At 38.5% G+C, this 18,720-nt stretch overlaps 1 protein-coding gene across 6 annotated transcripts in view; it reads right to left on the bottom strand.

Annotated features, from left to right (window-relative positions):
- Positions 1 to 18,720, bottom strand: part of LOC131251264 (uncharacterized) — a 119,861-nt gene that overhangs the window by 65,312 nt on the left and 35,829 nt on the right. For 3 of the 6 annotated variants that reach the window (XR_009173706.1, XM_058251887.1, XM_058251886.1), the window contains exons 5-8: positions 12,250 to 12,354; positions 12,088 to 12,164; positions 11,853 to 11,982; positions 11,241 to 11,305 (exon numbers count right to left, since the gene is read on the bottom strand). Coding sequence is in view for 5 of the 6 variants with exons in the window: in XM_058251887.1 (XP_058107870.1) it covers positions 11,241 to 11,305; positions 11,853 to 11,982; positions 12,088 to 12,164; positions 12,250 to 12,354 (377 nt within the window). In the remaining variant the exon portion in view is untranslated. The remainder of the gene's footprint in view (positions 1 to 11,240; positions 11,306 to 11,852; positions 11,983 to 12,087; positions 12,165 to 12,249; positions 12,355 to 18,720) is intronic. The other 3 variants (XM_058251884.1, XM_058251883.1, XM_058251885.1) reach the window with 1 other exon arrangement.

The following is an 18,720-nucleotide window of genomic DNA, read 5'->3' as shown; positions in this document are numbered from 1 at the left end:
CCAGATGAACCTTACGGAGCATGCAGAGTTGAAGAGGCAAATAAATGAGCTACTCAGAAAGGGTTTCATTCAGGAGATTTTTGAGTCCATTCGTCATGCCAGTGCTTCTCACGCCCAAGAAAGATAGCACATGGCGCATGTGTGTGGACAATAGAGCCATTACAAAATCACGGTCAAGTACCAGTTTCTCATACCGCATCTTAATGATATGTTAGACATGATGGCGAGTGTCACAATCTTTTCGAAGATTGACCTCAAAAGCAGGTATCACCAAATACGTTTACACCCAGGAGATGAGTGGAAGACAACCTTCAAGATAAAGGATGGGCTATACGAGTGGCTAGTCATGCCCTTTGGCTAGACAAACGCCCCGAGCACATTTATGAGAGTGATGACCCAGGTGTTAAGACCCTTTATGTGTAAGTTTCTTATGGTGTATTTTGATGACATTCTTATTTATAGCACATCAAAGGAACAACATCTCCACCTGAGGCAAGTTTGCAGAGTCCTTGGAACTGAAAAGCTATATGCCAACCATAAAAAGTGCACATTTATGTCAAAGAGCGTTATCTTCGTAGGGTTCATCATATCATCTGAGGGCATGAGGGCAGACCCCAAGAAAGTCCGAGCCATAGTTAAATGGCTTGAAATGCGCAATATTCATGGGGTGCAAAGCTTTCATGGCTTAGCAACTTTTTATAGGCGGTTCATCAGAGGATTTAACTCCATTATGACTCTCATCACAGATTGCATCAAGAAAGGGGAGTTTGTATGGACTAAAGTTGCATCTAAAGCATTTACGAAGATTAAGGGCAAGATGAGTGAAGCCCCCGACATGCGCCTTCCAGACTTTTCTAAAGTCTTTGAGGTCATGTGTGATGCACCTGGGGTAGGTATAGGTGGCATGCTCAGTCAGGAAGGGCACCCCATTGCTTATTTTAGTGAAAAGTTGAATGAGGCAAAGCAACGGTATTCCACCTATGACAAAGAGTTCTATGCGGTCATCCAATCCTTGCGTCATTGGCGGCATTATTTACTACCGCAAGAATTTGCCTTGTTCTCTGACCATGAGGCCTTACGTTACCTCAATTCCTAGAAGAAACTAAACCCTAGGCATGCTAAATGACTCCAATTTCTTCAGGAATACTCTTTTGTTCTTAAACATAAGGCTGGGGTTGAGAACAAACATGTTGATGCCCCTAGTTGTCGGGTGGCGCTTCTCCAAAACATGAGAGTGGAAGTGGCTAGATTTAATCGGCTGAGAGAGGAGTATCCTACATGCCCAGACTTTGGAGATTTGTATGCGTCACTACGAGATGGTCAGTCGACTGACAGTCGCTGGTTTGACATCATCGATAAGTTCCTATTTAAAGGTGACAGGCTCTGCATTCCCCGTACCTCCCTGCGTGATTTCCTAGTTTGGGAACTTCAAGCAAGAGGGGTAGCCGGTCATTTGGGGAAGGACAAGACCATTGCCCTTGTGGAGGATAGATTTTATTGACCAAGTCTCAAGCGAGATATAGCCAATATTGTTAGGCAGTGCAGGACTTGTCAAATGGCAAAGCAGAGAAAGCAAAATACAACATTGTATATGCCTTTGCCAATAACCCATGATTTGTGGCAGGACATTAGTATGGATTTTATGTTGGGCTTACCGAAAACTATCAAGAAACACAATTCCGTATTTGTGGTTGTGGACCATTTTTCCAAAATGGCCCATTTCATTCCATGCTCGAAAATGTCAAATGCCTCCAATGTGGCTAAGCTTTTCTTTGGGGAGGTAGCGTGTTTATATAGTCTACTTAAGACCATAGTGTCTGATTGTGATGTACGCTTTATGAGCTATTTTTGTAAGACACTATGGCACATGATGGGGACAAGGCTTCAATTTTCATCTGCCTATCATCCTCATACAGACGGTCAGACTAAGGTTGTTAATGGGAGCCTTGGAAATCTGCTTAGATGCCTTGTGGGTGATCACGTCCAAACTTGGGATACCGTTTTGCCTATAGCCAAGTTAGCATATAACAGTTCCATTAATAAGTCCATAGGCATGAATCCATTTGAGGTTGTGCATGGCTACAAACCTAGGAAACCTGTAGATCTCATACCTATGTGTCACATGGGCCATCTGAGTCAGCACATGAGTTTGCACGTCACATACATGAGTTGCATAGTGAGATCAGGAAGCGAATTAACGTAAGAAATGAAAAATAAAAAGCGTTCGTTAATTCTCATCACAGGTTCCATGAATTCCAAGTAGGAGATTATGTCATGGTTCGTCAAGGTATCCCGTATCGGTATCGGTTGGCGTAACAGGGCCCTCCGATACCGATACGGATACGGGGGTGTAACGGCGATACGGCGGCGTAACAGTGCAAATTTTATTTTATTTTTTGCTAAAAAAATATGGATTAAATCCGGAATATTCTAAGCATTCCAAATATGTATTCATTTATAAATTGGAACATGTTTATGGTGGTGTAACGGTCCACTCTTTGGTGAGAAGTTGTATCGGACTGTCTGATTAATTTTTGAACCAGGTAACTTGAATTTGACTACAAAATTCATATATTTAATTTTCTAAATATCTAATTTATATCCTTAACAACTTGATATCATTTCTCCCAATAGTTCTTTAAAAAAATGAAACTAAATTCAGGTAGATGGCGTTGCCAATTTAGGGTTGACTTGGAGGACCAATCTATGCTCCAAATCAGCCTCAAATTCATGCAATTTATTGTCATTATCCCACTTATGAATTGGTGGACATTTATTGGATAGTGAATCATGAAAAAAATCAAAAGGCCCTATTTTAAAAAATACAAGTCCACAAATTAACAATTAAAACTATTCAAACAATTTGATTTTGGTATTGTGAGTTAGCAATCGTAGTCCATAATTTAATTGTTAAATTTTAAGTTAATATATGTCTCGTGTACAATTTTTTAAGGCTCGAATTAGGCGGGACTCGGATTGTGAAGTGTAGCACACGTGTCAAAGTTTTTTAGGCCCCACTCGTGATGAATGTGTTATATCCACATTGTCCATTTATTTTGCCAAATAATTTTAGGGCATGAGCCCAAAAATGAGGCACATCCAAAGCTCAGGTGGACTGCACCATAAGAAACAACAATAATTAAACGTTCACCATTAAAAATTTATTGGGGGGCTACAAAAGTGTTAGATGAAGCTTACATGTGTGTTTTCCCTTCATCCACGTCAGTGTGACCCAATTAGTAGGTTAGATTGAAAATAGACATTACAGTGGACCTTAAGAAATTTTTAATGGTGAGCATCCTATAACCATTGTTTCCTATGGTGTGGTCCACCTGAGATTTGGATATTACTAATTTTTTGGATCCTGACCTAAAATGACGTGGCAAAATGGATGGACGACATGGATAAAATATATACATCATGGCGGGGCGCACTCGGGTCTGATCAAATTGGATGGAAAATAAATGTTACCATGGGCCCAGATGAAAATCATTATCTCCGCTGCTATTTTTGGTGTGGTCCAGATGATTTTTGGATATAATTCATTTTTTGGGTAGTGCTCTAAAATGATCTCTGAAAATAGATGAACAATGTAGATGTAATAAATACATCACTGTGGAGCCCATATAACTTTGATCTCCTTTGAACCGTTCGTACAACTCGGAGCTCGAGGAGTGTCAGCGCTCGTCTTAGTGTGACATGTACCTACAGCAGCTAGCTGGTGCGTGGTACACCTGCAGATTAAAAAAAAGGGGAGAGGAAAACTGAAAATAAAAAAGAGGGAAAAAGAGAGAAAGAAGAGAGAGAGAGAGAGAGAGAGAGAGAGAGAGAGAGATGAAGAAGAAGAAGAAGAAGAGGAAGAAGGCCGTAACCGCAGCCGCAGCTGCCCGAGAAGAAGAAGAAGAAGAAGAAGAAAGAGAAGAAGAAGACGAAAAGAAAGGAAAAAAGGTACTTTTTTTTTTCATAGCCCGTAACAGCCATTACGGGTCCGTAATGGCCGTTATGGCCCGTAACGGCCGTTTCGACCCCGTATCGCGTAACGGTGTCGACCGTTACCGTTACTTATCGGCCGATGCGGCCGTATCGTAACGGATACAAGACACCTTGTGGTTCGTATGAAGCCTGAACGGTTCCCACAGGGGGCCATTAAAAAGTTACAAGCACGTAGCGCAAGATCATACAAAATACTACAGAAACTGGGTCATAATTCATATGTAGTAGACTTTCCACCTACCATGGGAATTAACTCTACTTTTAATGTGGAAGATCTAGTACAATACAAGGGTCCTGCTACTTCACTTTTTGATCCATCCACAGACCATGACCTAGTCCCAAATCATGGCCTCTACCTGACCAATCATCCAAGCCTTTACCACCTTTACCCACCTTGCCTGCTCGAAGCAAAGAAATTGAAGACATACTAGATGCACAAGCAGTTTCCACTCACCATGGGGGATTTCAGAAATTCCTCGTCAAGTGGAAGCATAGGACGATTTCAAACAGTACTTAGATTATAGAGGACGAGCTACAACATTTAGATCCAGACATTTTGGAGCACTACAAGAGTTTTAGTCCACAGAGGCGAACTCTTCTCAACCGAGGAGAGTTGATGAGGACATCATTTCACATACACCTTTGCGTACAGATACAAAGAGGCCAACCACACCGATTTCCCTATGGCTAGGCAACTACCCGTGATCGTATTGAAGACCCCATGTGCATATGCTCGATCGTATTGAAGACCCCACACTGGGAAGATGCACATGGGCTGCTATATGGAGTGATCTAGATCGTTGGATTGAAGGGACGTGACGATCGGGCCGTTAAATCGCATGGTTCACATGATCGGGCCATTGATCGTAGATCATCCACATCAGTTTTTTTAGATTTTATTATCTTTTAGAAATTAGTTTTGATTATTTTAAGTTTGGACACCTTTATGAGTGATTTAGTAAATTCACTTTAGACTAGGGCCATTTTTATTAAAATTTCAAATTTTCATAAGACGGTGTTTTTTGTAATTAGTGAAACTTGTTGGAGCTATAAAAAGATGGTGGGCCCGTGACTCTCTCCCTCGTTAGGTTTTATGAAAAAAAAAGAAGAGGCTTTTGCTCTTTTCTTCTTCTTCTTCCTTCTTCATGAGATTTGAAGATATTTTCATGTGATTTGGAAGGGAGATTCGTGTGAAGCTAATCTTCATAAACGGAGGTGCGAGACCTCCATCTATCCCCACAACATCACCCTTTCATTATCCATCAAGGTATTTTCTTCAAAGTTTTACAATTCTCCCTTCCCAAATCTTCATCTTCCTCTAAACCTCACTTTCCCATACCCATCAACAATTCAAACCCTTAAAGACTTAAACCCATCCAACCTAGTCACACGTGTGACCATACAGCCACACCTTGATCCTTTTGGTTTCCCATCACCCTTAAATCAAAGCCCTCCTATCTTTTCCCCAAAATCCCTAACATCCCTTCATCCAAAACCTTAATTCCCCTCTACCAATACATAAATCCATCAATCCCTTTAACCAATTCACCCAATTTATTCCTAGATTTCTCAATCTCTTTTGACCTGGTCTTCTACTTAAAGAGAGAGGGGCTTTACCCTATGCTAATTGGATGTCCCTACATCCATTATATCCTAGTTTCTTTTATTTAATGATCTTGTGCTACGATGTTTGTAACCTAGGCTAGGATTACACATGATGTTCTTATGGTTTACTTGGTATCGGTGATGATAATGGCAAGTTTTATGTTTTTTTGTTAATTACTTTTATTTTTGTTGCTTGATCTCACTAGATATTTGGCTTATGCATCAGTCCTGCATCACGATACTTACAGCTTGAGCAATGTCTGGTCTTGTAATTGTCAAGTAGATCAGTTTTCCAACTAATATTTGATACATACCCGGATCTGTCAAACTCTCACATTCAGACGCATGCAACGAGTGCTTCTAGTCCATAGGAGATAAAGTTGGATGAGCACCTAATTTCCCAGTCTCACTCAACAGATCAAGAGTATACTTTCTTTGGGATATGAAGATGCCTTTAGATGAACGGGCAACTTCAATCTCTAGAAAGTACCACAATGGACCCAGATCTTTGATCTCAAATTCTTTGCTCTAACTTGTGCTCAACTTGATCAAAAACTCCCAAGTCATCCCCAGTCACAACAATGTCATCCCCAATATTTCCCTTAACAAATTTCTTTTGACTATCAACGATATCTATACATGTTTCCATATCCCCAGTCATCAATAAATATACCAATATCGACACTTTGAAGACTAATGTTAACTAGGCAGGAACACCTAATGATAGACATTCAACAATAGGCTCTTTCATATATCATGGATTTGTATATGGAGGGGGGTTGATGACGATGGGTTGTGCTTGGGCCAAGATAGGTTCAAGCCCAACATGGGCATAGTAAGCCCAAACTTGAAAGCTTGGTTAACCTAAGGCCCGACCCAACCCAACCTAGCCCCAAAATTGATGGCATCCCTATTTCCAAGCTTAACTTGTTCGTTGATCAAGTAGCCACATATGCACAAAGAAATACACCAAGAGGAATGGAATCAATGATCTACATTTAATATTGCCTAACCTAAGGCCCGACCCAACCCAACCTAGCCCCAAAATTGATGGCATCCCTATTTCCAAGCTTAACTTATTCGTTGATCAAGTAGCCACATATGCACAAAGAAATACACCAAAAGGAATGGAATCAATGATCTACATTTAATATTGCCTAAGCAAAGGATTAACATGGCATATTTGTAGGTTATAAGCACTATTGTGAAAATCCTACAGTATATGATATACAATTTGAGTAAAATCTTAAGCAAAATGATTTGAATTCCACCTTGAGTCCCTTTTTATATGGATCCTATGATTTACAATTCAAATTCCGAATTACGATTCAAATTATACTTGTTCTCTTCTATTTTAAGCTTCACTTGGCTTTCATTTTATGTTTTTAAATTGGTGCGGACTTTAAGAATCGCTAACAAAAGGTAAATTATTTTATTTGATCTTTATAAGAGATTAAACGATATATATTCTCTTCAACGTTAAATCACAAAGCTTTTTATATAAGTTGTTACTTCTTTAATAGGTCAAAACACCAAATTGATGTATGACTTACCTGGAATGTTTTTATGAATGGTTATGATAATCTTGAGTTATATGTATTGTGGAATGATGTTTAGAAATCAAAATATCTTTTTTTGTCGATCGACAATATCAAATGTTGCTTTTCCAACGTGATCCTATAATCAAGAAGGGTAATAAGAACAAAAATTATTAAAGGATCCTAGGCTCCTAGTATGTTTTTCAAGGAAAAATTCTTAAAATGAAAGATAAAAATAAATAAATAAATAAAGGAAAGATAAGAATCCTTCCAACATTATCATGACATGGTATTACTTGGTGCATATTGATGGCAAAAGGATGATTAATGAGTTTTAATTTTCTTCTGATTTCTTTATATTTTTCATATTTTTTCAATTTTTAAGAATATATATATATATATATATATATATATATATATATATATATATATATATATATATATATATATATATATATATATATATATTACGATTTACAATACGATTTGCGATATGATAATGATTTTGACAACATTGGTTATAAGACAAGTCGAGCTAAAATAACTTGAATCCAAGCCCATCCCATAAATTGATCAGGCCATGCATGCCAAGCCCACGCCTGGGGTATGGGGCTACCTAATAGGTCCACGCCCGGACAAAGATGGGTCGGCTCATTTGGTGAGGTGGATTGCCCGACCCATTGCCACCCATTTGTCTAGGAAAATGCTACTAGTGTAAGGTTACCACTATAATTGTGCCGCCAACCATGGTAGTCAAAATCCCACTTTGAATCATTTTTTATCCTACGATGTTATGATTTAAATCGTACAATTTATAATCCAAATTATATATTCTCTTCTTTTTAAAATTTTATTTGGCTTTCAGCTTATGTATTTAAATTGGTGGCCACTTTTAATATATTTTAATACAGGTGAATTATTTCTTTCATTCTTTATAAGAGATCTATGACTTATCTAAAATGTTTTTATAGACGGTTGTGATCATGTTGACTTAAGCGAATTGTTAAAAGGGAACTGATTACAGTTGGGGCCCACTATGATGTGTGAGTGGCATCCAACCGTCCATTAGATGTGCCTATATCCTAAAACTCCAATTGATCTGTTGTTCAAGCGGACCACACCAAAGGTAACAATTGGGGAACGTTAGGGAGGGTGACTCACACCATTGAAACCTTCAGATGAAATATAGGGTCAGCCATGTTGTGTATATTCCGTCCAACCCTTTCATCAAGAGAACCCAACCAGGATGAAGAGAAAGCCCAAAAGTAAAGCAATCATAAAACACAAGTGGCCCAAACCACATGAATATATAGATTTTCGGAGTGATTGTACATTGATCCATGTGGTGTGCTCCGCCAGAGTTTTGGATCAAGCTTCTTTTTTCTTCCTTTTTACGTACATTGAACATGCGAGTAGAAACCGCTTCACAGTTTGGATTATAGGTACACATCATGGATGGACACGGCACAGATCGAACATACAATAAATACTACACCTTTCAACATTGGTTTCCAACGCATAGGCAGTTTCACAGGGATGTGAATTGTAAATTACCTGAACACCCTTATTATTAGTTTAAAATCCTTCCAATGTCCTTTGATAGCGCAGAATATCTTATACGGGGATATCTACAGTTACACCTTATGTCATTCAGTGATAGCGCAGAATATCTTGTTGTCTCTACATATGGTTACATCTCATGCCATTCAAGTGATAAAGCAGAATATCTTGTTGTCCCTACCTATAGTCACACCTTACACGAAGCATGTGGCGCAGCAGCAACAAATTCAATTGCAAGAGCAGGGAAGTGTCTGTTTCAAAATGTTAGCAAGTACAAACAGCTAGCAAGCAGAAGCAGGAGTGGGACCGGAGTCTGAAGTGCAATTTGAAGTGGAAGCGGCACCTAGCTACAGGGATCTTGCAACTAAGTCTACCATTACAGAAAAACTCACTTGGATGTGTTTCTTTTATGGCATCCGGGAGTGTACTTGGATGTTCCCTTCAACTTATATTGAAATAGCTATAATGCCATTTCCATCTCCATAAATCCCACATTCTATGCATGAACTCGACATATCAAAGTCTGAATATCTGTTTCTTCATGACAGGTGCAAAGAAATCTCTCCCATATATTCCCTCCAGATAAATTGCCGAGATATTGACCAAATTCCTTTCCCTAGATCATCATCATCTTCTATCTTCCTGGCTTTCAATGGAGTAGCCTACATCTCACCTTCCAGACAACTCTTAGGGAAATGTCACAAGTGTCCTTCTGCAGATTTCAATTATATGTATAGGGGTATTTTAGCCCATCTATTATCCCTAGGATTCTTGGTTATCCCCATATATCAAAATGTATAGATATGTGTCTTTACGGATGTGTATGTGCACAAATATTAGGTTGTCAAAGGGAATTCAAGCCATTAATTTACTCTCTTGAGAATATTCTCAATATCGTTATCTAGTCAACCAAAATATCATGGAGCAATTTCATTGGTTCAGTTGTGTTATGAGTTCTAGATTTCAATGTACTTGTGTTCTTTTCTTTTCGTCAAACATTGTATGGACTCTGAAGTCATCAGAAAACAAGCTTCCTACTGTTGATATTATGTCAAGCTCAACAGTAATCAATGATATATTTAGTTCCTTGTCCAAGAAAATTAACAGAGAATCAGTTCAAAAGTAAAGGAAAAAAATACATCACCGGGCCTGTCTGCATCAGACATGGTAATACCTAACTATGGTACATTGTCAAGAAATTCTTGCACAAAAATTAATAGCTTCAGAAAATTAAAAAAGAACTGTTGCTTTGAATTTATGTTCATGGTGCATGATACGGTATCATCAGCATCATAACCTTTTCCCAGCTATCATCATCATGAAGATAAAATACTACTTCAAATGATATATCAGTTCAAGTTCCATTCCGAGTATATAAGGCCGCGTTTGGATGCCTGTAAGTTTTTTAGGTTGTAAGTTACAGCTTACAGGTAACTTACAGGTGAAAGAAAGTTATAAGTAATGTTTGGGTGTAAACTGTAACTTACTTACAGGTAACTTAGTTTCTGTGTTTGGATAACCTGTAAGTTAGTTACAGCCTTACAGGTAAGATGTTTTATATTCACACCAACCTCAATTTAGAGATCGGAATCGTTTAAAAAACAGATTGACACATAAGAAAACTTGGATAAAAGTATGTATCTTTATTAAGCCAATCTAGAAGAATAGTTGGACCAATTCTTAAGCTAAATTAATTATTAGGTGGGCCCTAAAAGTGGGCCCGCGTATTTGAAATACATGTAAAAGTGGGTGCACTTATATGTAACTTAAAAACTTCTTGGGGGCCACAAGTTTTACATCAAACTGATATATGTTTTTCCCTTCATACAGGTCTTTAGGATCTAATCATCAGGTAGGACGTCAAATAAACATTACAGTGGGCCCTAGGAGGTTTTTAATCGTGGACATTCAATCACTACCGTTTTCCTATGGTGTGGTCCACCTAAGATTGAGATCTACCTCATTTTCCTCATTTTTGGGATCAAGCCCTAAGATTATCTGAAAAAATGGATGGACGCCATGGATAAAACACATGCAACATGGTGGGGCCCACAAAGCACCAACCAATAGCGATCTAGCTATTGGCCAATGTCACTAGCCAAACTGGAGTGGATCCATCGAGCTGGGTGGGATCCCAGATTGTGGAGCCCATCATGATGTATTTTCCTCACATCCATATCATTCATCCGTATTGAAAGCTCATTTTACGGCATGATCCAAAAAATGAAGAAGATCCAAATCTCAAGTGGACCATAGTATAGGAAACAGTAATTGACCATTAAAAATTTCTTGTGGGCCACAAAAGTTTTTAGATCAAGATGATATTTGTGTGGTCACTTCGTCCAAGTCTTTGTGGCCTTATCAACAAGTTGGATGAAAAATAAATATTCCAATGGACCCCATGAAGTTTTTAATGGTGCGGATTCAGTCAAGATTGTTTCTTGTGTGGTCCACTTGATATTTGGACCTGCTTCATTATTTGGATCATACCCTAAAATGAGCTTTCAATATGGATGGAAAGCAGTATGGATGTAAGGAAAGTACATCATGGTGGGCCCTGCAGTTAGGGATCTTATACTGCCCCCTAGCCAAACCACGCCCGTTCCGCCCTGATGCAAAAGGGAAAAAAAAAATGATGAAGAGGGAAAAAGAAAAACAAATAAGGGTTAGGGCTAACTTGCTGGAGCTGTGAGAGAGAGAGAGAGAGAGAGAGAGAGAGAGAGAGAGAGAGAGAGAGAGAGAGAGATGTGTCAGAGCAGGAAGGTGCACTTTCAATGCAGCTGCGTTTCCACCTCCCTCTCCCAAATTCGAGATGGATAGCTGTTGCCAGTAACAAAGTAACCAGTGACTTGAAAAACACCCAATTCACATGTTACATTTCTTGCAATCTTACCTGATAGAAAGTTACAGGTTGAGACTTTGTTACTTGTAACATTTCTCCCACATTTCTCCCCCAAACACAAACTGTAAGAAAGTCACCTGTAACTTTCTTACACTTTACAGAAGTTACAGGCATCCAAACAGCCCCTAAGAGACTGAAAGTAGTATTCACGAAAGAACTAAGCAAAAAGCAGATAAAGATTGATGCTTCGCCTTCCTAGAAATCCATCATGCACAATGAGTGATATTTGCAACATGAAAGGTCAAGGAGCTTACCAGTATGACCCATCTTGGAAAGGGAAGAAATATTAATAGATGATTCTGATAAATATCCATAGGTTTCAAGGGCATCTTTTAAATCAGTATAGCTAGGAAAATGTCCTAGCCTAATTGAGGGTACATTAACCTGCATATGTTAGGGGAAAAAATCTTAGAACAGCATTAAGCAACATGATAAGTAGCTTAGTCTACCAGCAGATGATTTAGATGAAGCAACTTTTGGTAAGATTACCTCATTTTTTGATGCAAGAATAGACAACCAAAAGTGACAAGCAGAATCCTGCAAGTCCTCATTTGAAGAGTAAAACACTGACACATCAAAAATAAAAACACCTTAGACGGAACAATAACCAACCATGTTACGGAATCATTGCAAATGATAAAACGGACTTACTCAGATAAAGGGTCCAAGACACTATAGAGTCTTCAACATGCCCACATTTAATAACCAATTTTGAAAGCCAACCATTTAACAATAATCCTTCAAGAAAGGTTTCTCCTGCAAATACATCAAAAAACATAAAAGATGAAAACAAAATGAAAGCTTGCAATCTTTTTTATTAGAGAGAGAGAGAGAGAGAGAGAGAGAGAGAGAGAGAGAGATCATGTAAGCTGCTTCTCAGAGATTCTAAGGCTTATCCCAACAAATTGGGATCAGCTAAGCTACTTCTCAAGTACTGAAACAAATTTACTATAAATGGAACATAATTTGTATAGAAGTACTATTCTCACCAGATGGAGCTTTAGTATATCTAAACTGAAAGAACTGCAATTATTTGAAAGAAAAAAAAAAAATCCCTGGTAAAAGCACAATAACCATAGATCCAAGAGTACAGCTTGTAGAACCATTCCTGAAGCTGGAAGACGTGTTTGTCAATCAGTAAGATCCATGCCTGGTAAAAGAAGAGGGTTCGTCCAGTGGAGCCAGTCATCAAACTCTTAACAAGCACCAAGCATGAAACTCTTGACACGCAATCATAAGAATAGCCAACCACAAATAGATGAGAAAGGGTTCTAATGATGTCGAATAAGATGCATCAATGGTGCACAGCTTGTAAACTCCAGTCCTTTAGCATCCTCTCCTCTAAGAGAATTGGGTTCTAATGATGTCGAATAAGATGCATCAATGGTGCACAGCTTGTAAACTCCAGTCCTTTAGCATCCTCTCCTCTAAGAGAATTGTGAATACATACATACATATATATATATATACATATATATATATATATATATATATATATATATATATATATGAGAAATGCTCACACATTAGTTGGACGTCCAACTAGTTATGTGATTTACCGCTTAATTAATGTAAGTAAATGCTTCCACCGAAGACTAATTTCACTTTGGTATGGAAAATGGGCCACAGCTTGGGTGGACCCCACCGTGGTGTTAATGTAAAATCAACCCTGACCATTAGGTATGTCACCCCATGTTAGACCAAGGTCTCAAAATTTAACCCCATCCATAGCTTGGGTGGACCATACAATTGGAAACAGTGCACAGTGAAAGGTTCACCCTCCGAACTATTTCCCTTGGTGTGGCCCACATGAATCATGGATGGACCTAATTTTTGGGACCCAAGCTTACCTTTTGGTGTGACATTAATGGTTGGAATGGATTTCATAGATTCATCACAAAGGGCCCTGTAAAAATCAAGGGTGGATGTCTCTATCCTAATTCTTCCCATTGGTGTGGCCCATTTGAATCACAGGTCAGCTTGATTTTTTGGCTCTAGGACTATGATTAGATTACACATCTAATGGTCAAAGTGGATCTCACATATATGTCAGAGTGGAGCCGTAAACAATCAAGGGTGAGAGTCCATGTCGCGCTTGTTCCCAAAAAACTACTTGGCGTAATTTAAGGTGGTAATTAATGCTCTTAATGCTGGCAGAGAAGTAGCGTAATTTAAGGTGGTATTTAATCCTCACAATGCTGGCGGAGGAGTGATTTAAACGCAACTTTGGAAAAGAGTTGTCCATGCGGGTGGGCCTTCCTTAGTGTTAATTTTAAATCCACCCCGACCATCAGGTGGGTCACCCCACGTTACACCTAGGGACCAAAAAGCAAGCCCATCCGTGCTCAGGTGGACCACACGACTGGAAATAGTTGATGAAAAAAAGCTCATCCTCCAAACTATTTATGTTGGTGTGACCTGCTTGAATCATGGATGGACCTAAATTTTAGGCCCTGAGCCTAAGTTTTATTGTGGCATCTAAGGGTTGGAGTGGATTTCATATAATCTCCATGGTGGGCCTTGTAAAAATCAAGGGTGGACGTCTCTATTCAAACTATTTCCTTTAGTGGCTGGAGTGGATCTCATATAGACATCATGGTGAGCCCCATAAAAAATCAAGATAGAGCGTCAGCTGAAATTCCTTTTTTTAATGAGAAAGTCCAAGTTCAGCAGGCTGAAGTGTTGTTTAATGTCCAACCAACACATATCATCCAACCCTTTATATAAATATGATGATCTTATGATCAAGTATGTCAAACACTTATGGAAAGAGTGGGTTGTTAATAAAACAGTTCAACAATCCAGATTCGACATGCATGTGAGCTTTCCTTAGAAGCGTAATTTCTTAGTTTTTGGCACTTGACTTCTCCTTAGTGGGTCTTAACTGATGAATGGCCTAGATCTTTGACATGTGTGTCACTTTACATAAGTATGACACGTATTCTAAAATCCCTCAATGTAGGTGTATGTATTATATCCAAGAGGTCTTGGAATTTTCTCATTAAACACATAGTTAGTTGGACGTCGTAAATGCAATGTCCAACACAATTCTATCTATCTGCCTGCCTGCCCGCTCGCGCACCCACCCATCCATCCATCCATGTGTGTGTGTGCGCGCGTGTGTGTGTATTGGTCTTCATATTCCATGAAGGGGTTGAGATTTCTTCATATGTAAGCCATGGTCACTCTTCTATCTCAAGGAAACCCAGCCCGATTAGTATAACAATCAAAAGACAAATCAAGATTCCCATGCTTCAAGACAAAATCATTCTTTCTAGGAGAGACCTCAAGATAACAAAGGGTCATATCTACAGACTTCATGTTAACATTCTGAGCATGCATACTGGCTCACAAATTATATTATGTGGTTACAATTCAAGTATTTTTTTATTAGACAACTAAGAAGAAGGATATATTTCAAGACGATAAAAACATATAATACAAAAGATAGACAGGCTGGGTGCGAATGGAACATTCCCTGCCCGAACAAAATCAATTGTTGGTTATTTCTTTTTCTTTTTTCTTTCTTTTCTTTTGGAAACCTAGTTGTAGCCTTGTAGGTATGGTTAATGTGGTATAGCTCTAGTTTGTGGTGTCCTAGCAAGCCAACCGTGCAATTGGCAAGTCATGGGATATGGTTCTCGTTAACTGGCATGCAATTACTATAAATAGTCATGAATATGGTTCCCATTATTCTAGTACGTACCACTTGACTTCTCTACTAGGATTGGCAGAGTCACGGCGTTGGCCATATTCACCCCCACCTAAGCCGCAACACCTTTGTGGAAAACAAATGCAGATATTTCTCCCATCACAAGAGCTGCATAGGCAGTCACCCACATTCCCCAAAAAATGAGCATATACAATGTAATAGTGGATAGCTTCTCATAACAAAGGCTGTGAATGTTCTCTCTCCATACTCGAGGTTCAAAGTAGCTAATAGTTCAAAACTTCAAGGCTAATAAAAAAAAAAAACTTTCCAGCGAAATTTTGCATCTTTTACATAGTTCAAAGGAAATTATTGATTACTCCCTTATTGCCTTTAAGAAGCCATTCGAGGGAGCACTAGTTATGGTACTCAACACTCATACAGACTTCAGTAATGCCCTACAACATAAAAAAAAAAAATGTAGGCAAATATGTGTGTTATCTTTTTCTGTAATCCTTTGGAGTACCATATCTGTGTTTCATAATAATGTAAGAGTGTTTGACATTGTTCTCTCTCTCTCTCTCTCTCTCTCTCTCTCTCTCTCTCTGAAGTGATCGGGAAAGTGAAAATCAAGTATTGATGTTGTGGTTGCTCCATTCTATGTTGCCTGGTATCAACAATGGATTATGTTGAATGTAAATGGTCTAGAATGTGGATCCCTTGGGCTTTGGGGCTTTCAATATGTATGTTCGGATTGTGTTTTAGGCCCACAGTTAGATAGCTCTTTAAGTCACTTGAGCAAGAGGGGTATTTGTGTAATTTCCAACAAATTAGTGAGAACCCTAATAAAATTAAAATGTGGGGCATGTCGATGCTTCTCTCTTAGAGCCATTCCACCTCTATCTATTCTCTCTTTCTGCCTATTTTCTTTCCAATTTCCTCTTGTATTCATTTTATGAATCTACATCGTATCATAGCACATTTGGGTGTGATTTGGACTTCAAATCTTCTCCATTCAACTCTATAATCTCTACATCAAGTATTGGGGGCCCCCAAAAACCCTACTATGCCGATCGGACCTCAAGAAAAGGGTATTTCTTGTTTGCTTTCTTTCATCAAGTAAATGCAACCACTCACAAAATGGGCATAGGAGCCTAGTCCAGAAGGTGAAGACTTGCTGATTTTTCCATAAAGGTGATGTTAAAGTGGTTTTACTCCATTATTGTTTGTTGAAAGGCCCTTTTTTTTTTAAACCTTATGCCATCCCTGACATAGTTTTGAGATGCATAGTTAATGGTTGCGTAAATCCTAGATGAGTTTTAAGATGCATAGTAAATGGTTGCGTAAATCCTAGATGATGAAGGGGTGGAAACTCATATTTATTATTGTTGTGTAGTGCAGTTGTGCATAAATCTGATCATAAATCAATGTCTTTCTGTAAAATTGGAGAAATTGTTTTCAAAGTGGTACCCAAAAGGTGTGGTAATTGATCCCTCATCACTACGAGGAATTCCTAGTTCTTCGTATTGAGGTATTTCTTTTAGCCCGATAGAAGGATTAATTATTCACGAAACCCAAGCCGGAGGAATCAGATCCTAAGTACCAATAGTGGATGCGTGATGATGCCCAGATTCGATCTTGGTTGTGGAATGGTATGGAACCTGAAGTTAGTTCCAACTTGGTGTTCTTGCATACTGCAAAGGATGCATGGGATACCATGAAAAAAATGTACTCTTCTAAGCAGAACATCTCTCGAGTGTATCAGTTATATGAGGAAATTTTTTCCTTTCCAAAAGGGAGATAAATCTCTTGGTGAATATTTTTCCAAACTGACTGATATGTGGGAAGAACCTTCAATATATCATCCCATACTTCAAACATAACTATTGTGAGGAAGCAGATGCAAGACATGAAAGTTGTGAAGCTCTTATTTGGCCTACCAAAAGAATATCAGTCCACTAAAGATCTGATTTTGAGAGGTACATCAATCCCTTCTGTTGTAGAGGTTTATGCAAGATTTCAAAGAGTCACTATTGGGAATGAATCGGACAATGCCCGTGTTACTAATTCTAATAAGTATGTCTTGGCTACTTCCTCAGGTTACACAAGTATACGTGGCCTGAGGTGGAGGTCGTGGTGGGTAGGATCCCAAGGGGAGGAAGAGGTAGTCGTGGTGGTAAAGGAGATCATGTATGTACTCATTGTGGCCTGACAAATCACTCTTTGGACTTTTGTTGGGATCTCCATGAGAGGCCTCCAAGGGCCAATTAATCTCTTGTAGTTGATGATGTTTCTCTTGATGGTAGACCCATAATTTCTACTTTGCCAAATGTTGGTGGTGATCAAATTAATGTCACATTATCAAAGGAAGAATATGCATTATTCCTCTTTTCAAATGACTCCACATCCAACAATGTAACTTCCTCTTCTACAGCCATTTTTGCCCATTCAGATAAATCGTCTCTAGTCATATAATCCATCTCCCTGGATAACCGATTCTAGAGAGTCCAATCACATTTTTGGTAATTGTATTTCTTTTTCTTCCATTGACCTTATTTCATCTAATATATTTGTACGTTAGATGATGATACCTTATCCAACATTGGACTTGGTACTACTCAGTCAAATGCGTCAATGTCCTTATCATATGCCTAATATGCCCCCAAATTTCCTCTGTCTTTTATATTTAAGTAAACTAACAAAATCTTTAAATTGCTTTATCACATTCTTTCCTTCTAACTATGTTTTTCATAACCTCAAGATAGGTAGGATGATTAGTGGAAGTCGTAGACAGAATGGCTTGAACTATTTGAAGAGGAATCAGTAAGTGCTACCATACTTCCTAAGGGTCCTGCAATCCAATGGCATAATCATTTGGACCATACCTCTCTCTAGAAGCTCTAAACCTTGATTCCAACTCTTCCAAAGGTGTCAAATTTGCAGTGTGAAACGTGTTAACTGAGTAAACATCATTGAGTCCATTTTCCTTCTGGCATTGATGAAAGGAGTGATGCCGCTTTTAAATTAGTTCATTGTGATGTGTAAGGACCAACTTGAGTTCCCGCTTTGCTAGGTTTTAAGTATTTTATTCTTTCTATTGATGATTATTCTAAAACAATTTGGTTATATCTTATGAAACACAGGTCAGAAGTCTTTTATATATTTTAGAACTTTCATGGTGAAATAAAAATTCAGTTTGGTACAAATTTGTGTTTAGATTGGAAAATGCTTTGAAATTTGTCTCATGACTTTCTGTCCTATTTATAAAGTCAGGGTATTATTCATCAAATCTCTTGTGCTTATATGGGGTTGCCAAACGCAAGAATAGACATCTGATTGAAGTTACTCATGCTTTACTATTGGAAATGAACACTCTGTGGACTTTTTGGGGTGATGCAGTCCTTACCACATGTCACTTGATAAACAGAATGCCATCTTCTATGGCTCTGAAAGTGTTTGGTTGTACTAGCTTT

This window comes from Magnolia sinica, chromosome 7 (assembly GCF_029962835.1).
Source record: "Magnolia sinica isolate HGM2019 chromosome 7, MsV1, whole genome shotgun sequence".
Classification (NCBI taxonomy): Eukaryota; Viridiplantae; Streptophyta; class Magnoliopsida; order Magnoliales; family Magnoliaceae; genus Magnolia; species Magnolia sinica.
The sequence above is the reverse complement of the archived record's forward strand: the minus strand, read 5'-3'. Positions and strand labels throughout refer to the sequence as shown.